The sequence below is a fragment of the Pongo abelii genome, chromosome 7 (assembly GCF_028885655.2).
Source record: "Pongo abelii isolate AG06213 chromosome 7, NHGRI_mPonAbe1-v2.0_pri, whole genome shotgun sequence".
Lineage (NCBI taxonomy): Eukaryota > Metazoa > Chordata > Mammalia > Primates > Hominidae > Pongo > Pongo abelii.
Genome location: NC_071992.2, coordinates 57286380 through 57299143, shown reverse-complemented (window position 1 = coordinate 57299143; position 12764 = coordinate 57286380). Strand labels below are relative to the sequence as shown.

The 12764-nt window shown below is 34.4% G+C and overlaps 1 protein-coding gene across 2 annotated transcripts in view; it reads left to right on the top strand.

Moving 5' to 3' along the window:
- The window catches only part of LOC129060980 (carbonic anhydrase 1), a 52539-nt gene extending 41696 nt beyond the window's left edge, over positions 1-10843 (top strand). For both annotated transcript variants that reach the window (XM_063726638.1, XM_063726639.1), the window contains 6 exons: positions 698-895; positions 2083-2201; positions 5531-5626; positions 6593-6655; positions 9304-9459; positions 10396-10843. In XM_063726638.1, the coding sequence (XP_063582708.1) occupies positions 698-895; positions 2083-2201; positions 5531-5626; positions 6593-6655; positions 9304-9459; positions 10396-10512 (749 nt within the window). In that variant the 3' untranslated portion in view covers positions 10513-10843. The remainder of the gene's footprint in view (positions 1-697; positions 896-2082; positions 2202-5530; positions 5627-6592; positions 6656-9303; positions 9460-10395) is intronic.
- Positions 10844-12764: the final 1921 nt, after the last annotated feature.

Here is a 12764-nt window from a genome sequence, read left to right as displayed (position 1 = left end):
TCTATTGCTAATAATAAAATATGTATGGTCTGATTCTATAGACTATAAGTATACATCTATATTAGTAGTATTGACAAATACACTATTTTATAGTACAACATAGAAAAGGGGCCTGGTGCAGTGGCTCATGCTTGTAATCCCAGCACTTTGGGAGACCGAGGCAGGTGGATCACTTGAAGTCAGGAATTCAAGACAAGCCTGGAAAACTTAATGAAATCCCATTTCTACTAAAAATACAAAAAAAAATGGCCAGGCATGGTGGCATGTGCCTGTAATCCCAGCTACTTGGAAAACTGAGGCATGAGAATCGCTTGAGCTTGGGAGGCGGAGGTTGCAGTGAGCCGAGAGTGCATCACTGCACTCCAGCCTGGGTGACAGAGCAAGGCTCTGTCAAAAAAAAAAAAAGAAAGAGAGAGAGAGAAAGAAAGAAAGAAAGAATGAAAGAAAGAGAGAGAGAGAAAGAAAGAAAGAAAAGAAAGAAAGAAAGAAAGCAAAAGAAAGAAAGAGAAAAAGAGAGAGAGTAAGAAAGAAAGAAACGGGACATTTTCAAACACAGAATTTCTATTAATCTTAAGAGAATATCATTTAATACACTTAAATAAACCCTAATCTAATAAGGAAACAGGTAACTATACTCCTAAAACTTGGAATCAAGCATTTGATAAAGCATTGATTTTACACGTGTTTGTCCTGGTAGGTCCTGAACAATGGAGCAAGCTGTATCCCATTGCCAATGGAAATAACCAGTCCCCTGTTGACATTAAAACCAGTGAAGCCAAACATGACACCTCTCTGAAACCTATTAGTTTCTCCTACAACCCAGCCACAGCCAAAGAAATTATCAATGTGGGACATTCCTTCCATGTAAATTTTGAGGACAACGACAACCGATCAGGTGAGCTGAAGGACCCTTCTGATATTTTTTTTCTTACAGTCTACTGGGGAAATTTAAAAAACAGTACTCGAAAAATATGACACCCATTCTAAGTCTTTTGTGCTTGTGTGCAGCATTCTGTAATCTACTGAGGCATCTTGGACTTCTGGAAAACTCCCAGGTGGTAAAGAAAATTTTTGGAACTCCCAGCTCTCTATTTTCAGTCTTTCTTTTCAAAGTCACCATCACGTCTCTTCTCGTCATTCCAGTATCTGTATGCTCACTTCACTGTCTCTGAATAAACAGCATTTATCCAGAAAGGTCTTGTGAACCAGTCATTACAAAAAGAACAACTAAAAAGAAAAATATTTTCTAATTGGGATGAGTATGAATGAGCACAGTAGAAAAGAAAAACAAAGCAGTAACTGAATTATCCTTATACTCCAGAATCTGGAACAAATTTTGCTACAGAGTTAGCTTTTCACGAAGTTTTATTGAATATTTTATTAAATGACAATTCCATAAAAGAGTTCTACAGATTTAAAATGCTAAATATTTTTACTAGTTTCTGAGGCCTATATTTTAGGCACCTTGGGGCTATGTCCATTATTAATATTAGATTAGGTCTGGTATTATGTGCATTTAACTAATATTATCATTGGATAGTCTCTCCAAACAAAGTTTTATAAGTGCCCCACTGCCCCACTGGTACTCTCTCTTGGTCCCTGGGCAGGGATTCTCAACAAAGCTGTCAAGATATACTGTTGTGTCTTCACCAGTTACATAGTAGGTGATGAATGGTTCATTACTCAAAATAAACTACTAAAGATTTTTGATGCATACTGTCTTTGTTGAAAGAATGAAGGAATAAACTTGCAAATTAAAGGAGATTCAAGGACAGCCCTGTAATGATGTAATTCACTCACATGGCAATATGCTTTCTAGGAGTTAGAAACAGGTAAAATTGTAGCTCGTGTGCTGGGAAATGTGTATAATTCATGGAATATCTCATCAATGCCACAGTCAAGGGTGCACCATACATATGACTGTCATCCTCATGGATGTGGGGGAAAACAAGATGAAAGTCTAGGCACTAATGTTTGTTTTCACTTCTACTCAACACAATTTAGTGTTAGTTTATATTAAATGCAAAGATAAGCTAGAGTTTGTGGAGCATCAGGCTAACAATCGGTTCCCTTTTCTTCCAGTGCTGAAAGGTGGACCTCTCTCCGACAGCTATAGGCTTTTTCAGTTCCATTTTCACTGGGGCAGTACAAATGAGCATGGTTCAGAACATACAGTGGATGGAGTCAAATATTCTGCCGAGGTAATGTAATTTAGTAAGTGAGAGATAATTACCCTGAGAGTACTCCCAGAAGCAGCTTCTCCCTTCTCTTCTAAGACAACATCATAATGACTCCAAAGGAATGGGTATTCCAGTAAGGAACTCCCAGGTTCCATTAAAATCAAGCACAGACACATAATGTTTGGCAAGAGAGGGAAAATTTTCATGTGGAAAGAGGCAGCTAAACTACTGAGCCCAAGATTCACCTTTCCCTGAGAATGCCTCAAAAACTGTTACCTTGATATCAAAGCTAGCTTCAAAGGGTGGCACTGCTCTCCTTTAAAGCTGTAACCCCAAATGGAACACACCACCATTTCCTCTTTATTTAAATGTTCAAGTTTGGATACACCAGCAGTATCGTTGTGGCCAAGCCAGGACAATTCAATGAGACTCTACTAAGAGCAATGGTCATAGCAATGGTCACCGAACAGCATACACCTAGATGAGGGTCTGAGCTTCCCTGGCTCTTAACTTGCTCTCACATGGAAGCTTGTGATTTATTTCAGGACATTATTATCAGTATATCCAAAGAAAAATGGAGACATGTACACCAAACTGTCAACAGAGGGTCTGGGAGATTAAAATGGGAGAAATTTTGCTCTTTACTTTAGATGTATGAATTATATAATACATGTGTACCCATATATGCAGGTTGACTTTTTAGTTTTATTTTCATCAGATGAATTCTATAATATATATAATTTTGCAATCTGCTTTTTTTCTATTTACTCAATTATCATGACAATTTTTAAAAATCAGAAGATTGAATTCCACCTTTTTTACTGTCACCATAGTATTTCATTTGGGTGAATGCATCAGAATTTATTTAACTGCCTTCTATTGATGAACAATCACAACATATGATTTTTGTTATATTGGTTTCTTTTGCTTTTATTTAAAAATGCTTCAGTGAATATATCGGTACATATATCTTGTGCACTAGTGAAAGTAATTATGTAGGATAGATTTTTACAGGGAAGACTGCTACGTTACAAAGTATGTGTATCTTTTATTATGATAGAATATCAGCAGATTGTATACAAATAAAACTTGCTTTACCTTGTGTTGTAAAGCATGACTAACACCTTTCAATGCACAGAAATCTGTTAATTGGGTTTTCCCCTCCATAAAATTGAATGCAGATTAAAATGAAATGGACTAAGAGCCTAAATTAGTATTATCTTTTTGGAAGGATTGTTGGTAGTATCCAAGAAAATTAAATTAGTGACTCTCTCATCTAAATTGAGAAAAATCAATATAATCCATGCTAGATATGAGAGACAGCCACAAAGTTTAGCATATGATTAAATTCAGTTCAATAAACCCTCTTGGGATACCTATAAGACAATAGGTTTGAGTGGCAGTGCAGCCTGTTGCTTAAGAATGCAAGTACCCAGCTGACTGCCAGGGTTTGAATCAAAGCTCGACCACTTACTAGCTGTACAACTTCGAATAAATCACTCTACACTCCAATATTCCTATATAGAGAATCTAGATAATATAGCATTAGTATCTATCTTAATAATTGTTGACAGCATGAAAAGAGTCAACCCATACAGAGCACACTTAGACCAGCACCTTTCATGTTGCATGTGCTGAATAATGTTACTTAACATTTCCATAGAGACACAAGCAAACGCTTTTCAAGCAGGGAAGTATAGGCATAAATTATTGTGATTAAATATAGCAGTAAATGGCAGTATGACTATTCACAAAGAAGCATGGGAATACAGATGTAAGAATAATTAATTACAAGAAGGGACAGAATCTACACTGGCATGGTCAGAGGAAATTGCAATAAGTGATCCCTCTTAATATACTGTCTTAATCATTCTTTTTTCATTCATCAGATATTCATTGAACACCTGCAATATGCCAGATACCGTCTTTATTTATTTTTTGTTGTTATTTATTTATTTATTTTTGAGAAAGAGTCTTGCTCTCTTGCCCAGGCTGGAGTCCAGAGGCACGATCTCGGCTCACTGCAACCTCCTCTTCTCAGGTTCAAGTGATTCTCCTACCTCGGCCTCCTGAGTAGCTGAGATTACAGGCATGTGCCACCACACCCGGCTAATTTTGTATTTTTAGTAGAGATGGAGTTTCACCACGTTGGTCAGGCTGATCTCAAACTCCTGACCTCATAATCTGCCCGCCTCGGCCTCCCACAGTGCTGGAATTACAGGCGGGAGATACTGTTTTTAAAAAGTACTTGCTATCAGAACTTGCATTTGATAGGGAAAATAAAAATTTCAGAGGCAGGAAGGCAGGAAAGAAGGGAGGGAGGGAGGAAGGAAGTAAGGGAGGAAGAAAGGGAAGGAGGGAGGAAGGAAGGGAGGGAGGGAGGAAGGGAGGAAGGAGAACAGGAAGGAGAGAGATTAAATAAGTGATATGGATAGAACTGTTTTTATTTGTGGTGGTTACTTTATATTGGATGATCAGAAAGGAATTAAGGAGTGGCATTTGAGTTCAACCCTAATTCAAGACAAAAGTCTGCCATTTGAAGATCATGGGGAAGGAAATTCCAGAGAAAGTTAGAAGCTAATGCAAAGGCTCAAAGTTGTGAACATGTGACGAAGTATAATCTGTAAGATGTGAATGTTAATAGGTGGGGAAAGTAAGAAATGAATGATAATTGTTGTACTTATTGATTGAGCAATTTAAAAACCTTATCCTAAGAAGGTAAAATTAAGCAGGTATGGCAAGAAGAAAATCTAGAGTTCTATTTTGGCCAGATTAAGTCTGAAATATCTATTAGACATCCATGTAGATATATCAAGAATAAATCAAGAATACGTATATACATACTTGGATGTACAAATCTAGAGTTTGCAGAGACATTAAGCTGGAGATATTTATTTGAGAGGTGTTTGGAAAGGGCACTAATGTGCCCGAAAGAATCTGTTCTTGGCCAAGACTCCCAGGTACTCCAGGAACCCTTTCTCATAAATTTACTATAAAGTACCTCATGTGAGAGAAAATTACTTCAATTATTTTCTCAAAAACTAGTTAGTCATATTTCCTGATCTTTTCATAACAAAGAGAGATACATTTAAAGGCGTAATATCCAATAACAGTATCATAGGAAAGGACATTTTGCTTACTGCTTCCAGGTTTTGTAATCTCTACTTGGCACACAGATAACCCTTCCTACGAGTGAGAACATAACTCTTCTAATCCACTGGATAAAGGTTCACATAAGTTTTATGTGTCTAAGCCAAGATACATCATCATATGGTAACAAGTTAACTTATAACTTACCTTTTTTCATCACACTGGTATAAATAATTAATTAACCATAGTATCATTTTTAGCTTCACGTAGCTCACTGGAATTCTGCAAAGTACTCCAGCCTTGCTGAAGCTGTCTCAAAGGCTGATGGTTTGGCAGTTATTGGTGTTTTGATGAAGGTGAGTTACAGATAATTACACAGCTCTGCTTCCACTGTCTTACCAATTAGACCTCAAAATAGAAGGATATAAGGTAACATATATTTTAGAATTTCTTATTTTAAAGTTTCCATTTAACTGATGACTACAGGTGAACAAATAGTTCCCTAGTATTTTATTGCTTGGTTTTATCTCTGCCCTCTTAAAGAGAGAAATGAGTTTCAGGTGGAGGTGAGATAGAACGGTGTTCATAGGGAAAAAGGAATTTCTATTTTCCATCTCTTCCAAATTCCTCTTCCTCTAAACTTCCTACATCGTATATTCTGAAATTTATTAATTTAATATCTCATCAGGAAAGAAATATTATTAAATATTAATAAGGAAACCTGAAATCATAGATTCAGAAATTTAACAATTTAATATCTCATTAGGAAAGAAATAGTAAGAGAATTTTTTCTTGCAAAGAACATTCAATTGATTTTTTAAATGGCAGATGTTGTTCAAATCCTCTATAGAAGAATCCCTGAAAAGTTCCACGAAAAAGTTATTATTAAATTGGGTATGCCTGGGTAACCAAGTAACTCTTGAAATTATAGCACCTCTACTTAACCTTTACTGAGCACTTACAATATGCCAAATACTGTAGTAATGAAAACTAATATAACAGACCAAAATAAGAGATTTGTTTTTGTGTCAGTTTTGATAAATTACTAGATTTTGCCCTGTATAACTTTGAACATATTGCCAATAATTCAGTTTAAATCAAGCTTTTAGTTTGCTACTTTATCTGTAGGTACATATTATAAACAATTTATAGAGTACAAAGGCCCTCAAAGACATACAGCTTGAAAAATTTCCCCTTCTAAAGCAGAGAGAAAATACCTTACCTCTTGTCAGTTGTTAATTGAAAAAAAATTCAAAACTTAGTTAAGCAGTGTTCGATTGATAATAATCTTTATCGCATACTTTATTTTCTTAAATCTCCAGGTTGGTGAGGCCAACCCAAAGCTGCAGAAAGTACTTGATGCCCTCCAAGCAATTAAAACCAAGGTAAACACACTAAGTAGTTTAAATCAGAGATCAAGAATTTACAGATCTATGGAAATCATTTAATGAAGTATTAAAACTGGGGAGTAGGAAGGCCATAGCAAAAGCTACCAGCTGAAAATCAAGGTGCTACTTCAATACTGCCTACCTCTGAGAAAGTCTCTAATGCAGGGAATTGTTTTGGTTTTTTGTTTTTCATAGTTATGGTTTATTTATTTCAGCAGAATATGGCCTGTAGAAAACCAGATTACATAGCCATTTAAATTTGCTTGAAAAACTATATCTAACAAAATTGTAATTTTCCATTTCATAAATAAAGATATCTCTAGTTTTTTAGCAGTACAAAAATTCAGAAGTAAAGGACATTCTTTTGAGATATGATTGATATACAATCTTTGATAACCGTAAGTCTTGTCAACTCAAAAAAACATGGATTTTTTGATATACACAAACAGCTTTATTGTTTTAATGGTAAGCAGTTAAACCATAAATCAGAGATTTGTCATGTTTTGCAGCATGGAGAACTGTCATATATTTGTGTAAAATAAATCTGATTTATGCTGATTCTAGAAAAGATTAAACTTAAATGAGTGTCTTATAAAGTATAAATGACAGAAGATAAAAAATAAGCCCTCAACTCAAGAGTTATCAAAAAAAAATGAAAAGAAAATATAAGGAAATAATTAGTGAAGATAAAAGCAGAAAAGAATAAAATAAGAAAGAAAAATGATGGCTGGGTGTGGTGGCTCATGCCTGTAATCCCTGCACTTTGGGAGGCCGAGGCGGGTAGATTGCTTGAGGTCAGGAGCTCAAGACCAGCCTGGCCAACATAGTGAAATCCTGTCTCTACTAAAAATACAAAAAATTCGCTGGGCATGGTGGTGCACACATGTAGTCCTAGCTACTCAGGAGATTGAGGCAGGAGAATCGCTTGAACCCAGGAGGTGGAGGTTGCAGTGGGCCAAGATTGTGCCACTGCACTCCAGCCTGGGTAACAGAGTAAGACTTCATCTTAAATAAATAAATAAATAAATTTTAAAAAGAAAAATGATGACTAAGTAAGGGGTAAAATTTTATCAATAAATTGAAAAGTTGATTCTTTGGAAGAACAACAAAAAAGTCAGACTTTGGGGAAGCTGGATAAAGAGAAAAAAAGCAGTACATATGAAACATTATTAGAAATAAATAGGTTGTGACTAAAGATATAGAAGAGAATTTTAAGAGACAAAATTTTTTATAACATTATGGCAGTAAATTTTAAAATTTAGATAAAATGGATAATTTTCCAAGAAAATGTGAAGTAAAGGCATTGACTCAAAAGGAGTTAGAATACCTAAATAGACTGAGAACCTAAAAGTAAATTTAAACAGTAGTCAAAATGTATCTATTAAACAAAAAGACTAGGCCCAGACCACTTCATGGAAAAGGGTTACTCAACTTTTAAGAAACAATCATGCCAGTGTTAACTAAACTGCCCAGATGAAGGAACAGACAGAAAACTTCCCATCAATTTAATGGAATCTGATACCAAAACCGGGTATGAAAACTACAAAACAGACAAACAAAACAAAAAACATAGGATAAACTTTCTTAGGAATGTAGCTAAAGGAAATCCTAAAATTTATTATAACAAATCAAATTCAACAGTGTATTAAAAGAGTAGTTTCTGAACTCGTAGAGTTTCTGAACTAGTATTTTTGGGAAAATACAAGAATGACTCAATATTAGAAAATCTTAAATTAATTCATTATATTAACTAGTTAAAGATGAAGAAAACCTCATGATCAACTTGTTAAATGCTTAAAATCATTTGATAAATGTTAATGCCCTTTCTTTAGGATGAAACAAAATGAAAGAAAACTGTCTGAAAACTTATTGAATTTGATAAAGAATTTACCTAGAAACTTGTATCAACATTTAACTTCATAGTGAAACACTTGAAGCATTTTCATTTCAATCAGGGACAAGACCAAGGTGCCACTGTGACCATCACAATTGAAAATTATAATAAGGGTCCTAGTCAGTGCAACAAAATAATGAAAGAGTACATATTATGATAGATATTGAAATAGCAAAAAAAAACTATCATTGTGTGCAGTTGATATCATCACTAACATCCACCTGAAAACTCCAGAAGAATCATCTAAAATACAGAATGCATAAAAGATTAGCATACAAATATCAGTATATTTCCTATACACCAGTAATAATCAGAAAAGATGATAGGAATAAATAGAATAAAACTAAAACAACCAATATGCATGTCAATAAAGATTTTTGCCATTGAAATAGAATCTGGCATCATTCCTAGAGAAAAAACAAAAGCTTTATACTAGAAATTAAATATGTTTTAAAGATATAGATTGTAAAAAAGGTTTTTGAATCTTTGTTTATCTGCAACCAAATGAAGAAGGAAACGTCTTGGTCAAAAACTTACATATAACACATTTTTCATCTTTTTTTCTTCTGTTGATATTGTTGTTTATATCCACAAACACACCAGTCATTAAATACTAAATAGTAGAAAAATCAATGACTCTTAGCTAAAATCTCTAAATAATGTATAACAAGATAATGTAGCATATATATGTCACATATATTCATATTAAGTATTTTATATCATGCTGTAATGATGTATTCTTTTCTTCCAGGGCAAACGAGCCCCATTCACAAATTTTGACCCCTCTACTCTCCTTCCTTCATCCCTGGATTTCTGGACCTACCCTGGCTCTCTGACTCATCCTCCTCTTTATGAGAGTGTAACTTGGATCATCTTTAAGGAGAGCATCAGTGCCAGCTCAGAGCAGGTAGAGCTATGAATGAATGGGAACTGGGAATGCGTAGCAGGAATATTACTTTAATTGATAGTATCAGTGAGAGAGATTATTATTTCAGTCAGCTTTGTGAGAAGTTCATTTTTCCTCCCAACTTAAAAATATTAATTTGGGGACATAGGTTTATTAAACTATCCAAAAATGCATTATAATACTTTTTTTTGCCTTTGGCAGAAAAAAAAAATGACTCCCACCACTCTTTCCTCCTTAATAAGGAAAAGTCCAACCTTGTTAAATATCTTCTTAAGCATTTCAGAAATAAAGGAAAAACTGTGACTGGACATTTCAATAAGACTTTGGGGAATTGTGGCTCCCAGCTGGCATACCTTGATAGTTGGCAAAATATTTTGATTCCTTTTGTGGAGTTTAAACTTTTAAATATTCAACAAAATATCTCATTAACTGTTGTTTATAATGGTGATTATAGTATCATTCATTGCTCAACCACGTTTATTAGGTGCCTTACATATATTTTATTAGCCGATTCTCATAACAAACCTACAGGACAAGCATTGCAGCCTGTTGCTAACTGACATTTAATGAGCACATGCTATATGTCAAGCAACATTCTAAGGGCTTTGCGTGTATTAACCCATTTAATCTTCACAACAACACAGTGAAGTAAGTACTATATGGAAACTAAGGTACCAAGCTAATAAGTCACTCACCCAATGTACCCCCAGCTGAAATTGAAAAGTTGATACTTTAACCCAGTTATCAATAATTAAAGCAAAATGCCTGGTTCAAAGGAATGAATATAAAGGATTTGGGGCTTACTCTCTTCCTATTAGTGATATTACTGCAATTTCTAACTCAGTTTTCTAAATATCAGTGGTTGGTAATCCTGTAAATAAAATGCTTTATGTAACTTTAAAAACTTTGTATTTTAAAAATATTTTATCCTTCCAGCTGGCACAATTCCGCAGTCTTCTATCAAATATTGAAGGTGATAACGCTGTCCCCATTCAGCACAACAACCGCCCAACCCAACCTCTGAAGGGCAGAACAGTGAGAGCTTCATTTTGATGAGTCTGAGAAGAAGCTTGTCCTTCCTCAAGAACACAGCCCTGCTTCTGACATAATCCAGTAAAATAATAATTTTTAAGAAATAAATTTATTTCAATATTAGCAAGACAGCATGCCTTCAAATCAATCTGTAAAACTAAGAAACTTAAATTTTAGTTCTTACTGCTTAATTCAAATAATAATTAGTAAGCTAGCAAATAGTAATCTGTAAGCATAAGCTTATTCTTAAATTCAAGTTTAGTTTGAGGAATTCTTTAAAATTACAACTAAGTGATTTGTATGTCTATTTTTTCCAGTTTATTTGAACCAATAAAATAATTTTATCTCTTTCTTTCTATTGTGCAGTTTCTAAAACCTTTAAGTTTCTACTCCATTTACATTCAAAAATCTTAAATTCTTTACTTGCAAGAGTATTTTGCCTCAAATATAACAACCTAGGAGCAGCTGGAGATGAAATATTGAGAAATTAGTTTGCTTACTCCTGAAGACAAAAATACAGCTGAGATGACAACTGGATTTAATATCGTTATGCTGGCCCAACATTGCCACCATTTGTGTTGTCTGTGATCAAAATGATTATCTTTTATATAGGAAGATGATGCTTCTAGATATTGCTTTCACTTCTTCTCCCCACGTTAGCAAGGACAATGCTTCTCTGCCATTATTACAACTAGTTAGATTGCATGGAGAATCCTTACTTTAAAATTGGAAGAAAAGTCACAAGTGAATGGTTTATAAAAATGCTAAAGAAGTCATTTGTGCTTAGAATCCTATAGAAACATCATGCAATCTTTTAGTCAGATGTGCACTTCACCTTATGCTATTTTTATCTTTAATTGACACACAATAATTGTACATGTTTATGGAGTACAGTGTGGTGTTTTTTGTTTGTTTGTTTTTTGAGACAAGGTCTCACTCTGCCAGTCAGGGGGAATGCGATGGTGGGATCATAGCTCACTGCAGCCTCAAACCCCTGGGCTCAAGGGATCCTCTCACCTCAGCCTCTTGAGTAGCTGGGACTAGAGATGCATGTCACCATGCCAGCCTAATTTTTAAATGTTTTTTGTAGAGACATGGTCTCTCTATGTTGCCCAGGCTAGAAGTGTGATATTTTGATTCATGTATACAATGTGTAATGATCAAATCAGGGTAATTAGCATATCCATCACCTTAAACATTTATCATTTCTTTGTGTTGAGAATATTCAAAATCCTTTCCTCCAGCTATTTTAAAATATACAATAAAGTATTGTTTATTATAGTCACCCTATTATGCTGTAAAACACTAGAACTTATTCCTCCTATTTTGCCGAAGCCGTATCTACATCCAGAATTCTACAAATCCTGTGTCCGGTGTTTAATCTTGTGATTTACTTTAGTTATCTCATTTGAACTAGTAGAGACCAAGCCCAGTTGTTCATTTCTGTACGTTTTAGTAAAATTACTTTAAAAACATTAAGCAGATTCTTCACTGCCCTAATAAGCCTTTCTGCAAAGGCTGTGTTTGTTTTACACCTAAAAACCATACTAAGAGACTTCTTTTGAAATATTTGACTTGGGGCCTAGAATTTAGGTGAATCCTCTTTATTAAAATGTAATTTGTTTTTATTTTATTTTTAATCAAAATTGATTTGTTTTTCTACACAAAGATGGGAAATTTAGAATTTATTAATTGAAAAAAATAAATACAAATATAATGGAGTCAACTAACACGTTAGCTCTGCCCCCAAATGCAATCTCTAAATATAAAATACTTTATTTGCAAAGGAATCCAACTGTGTATGATACTCTGTAATTGTCAAATACTGAGAAAGCCTGCAACACTTATACCTGGCCTAGGATCCTATTACTTCACATGAGTTGTATTGATAGGATTTTAATTACAAAGTTATAAAAGTCTCTCAAAAGGTGAGACCCAAAGAAAGAGAGATATGAGCTGAAGTTGAGAAACACATTTGCAAAAGATGTTCATTTGAAAACATTTTCTGAAAAGAAATTAAACAATTTAGAAATAAGTTTCACAGGAAGGATCTGAAAAACAATTGACCTGATGGTCCATATATTTTTTAAGAAGGTTAAAATGGATTCCAGCATTTAGATATAAGTCTGTAAGTCTTATTATGGACAGGGCAAAGATGTGACAAAAAATACATGATGACCATCAAACATTATCCCTAACGCAAATGCCAAATGGGGAGCATGTTTCTCCTTACTGCCTCTGCCAGAATTTCATATATTTGGCAGAACTCATGA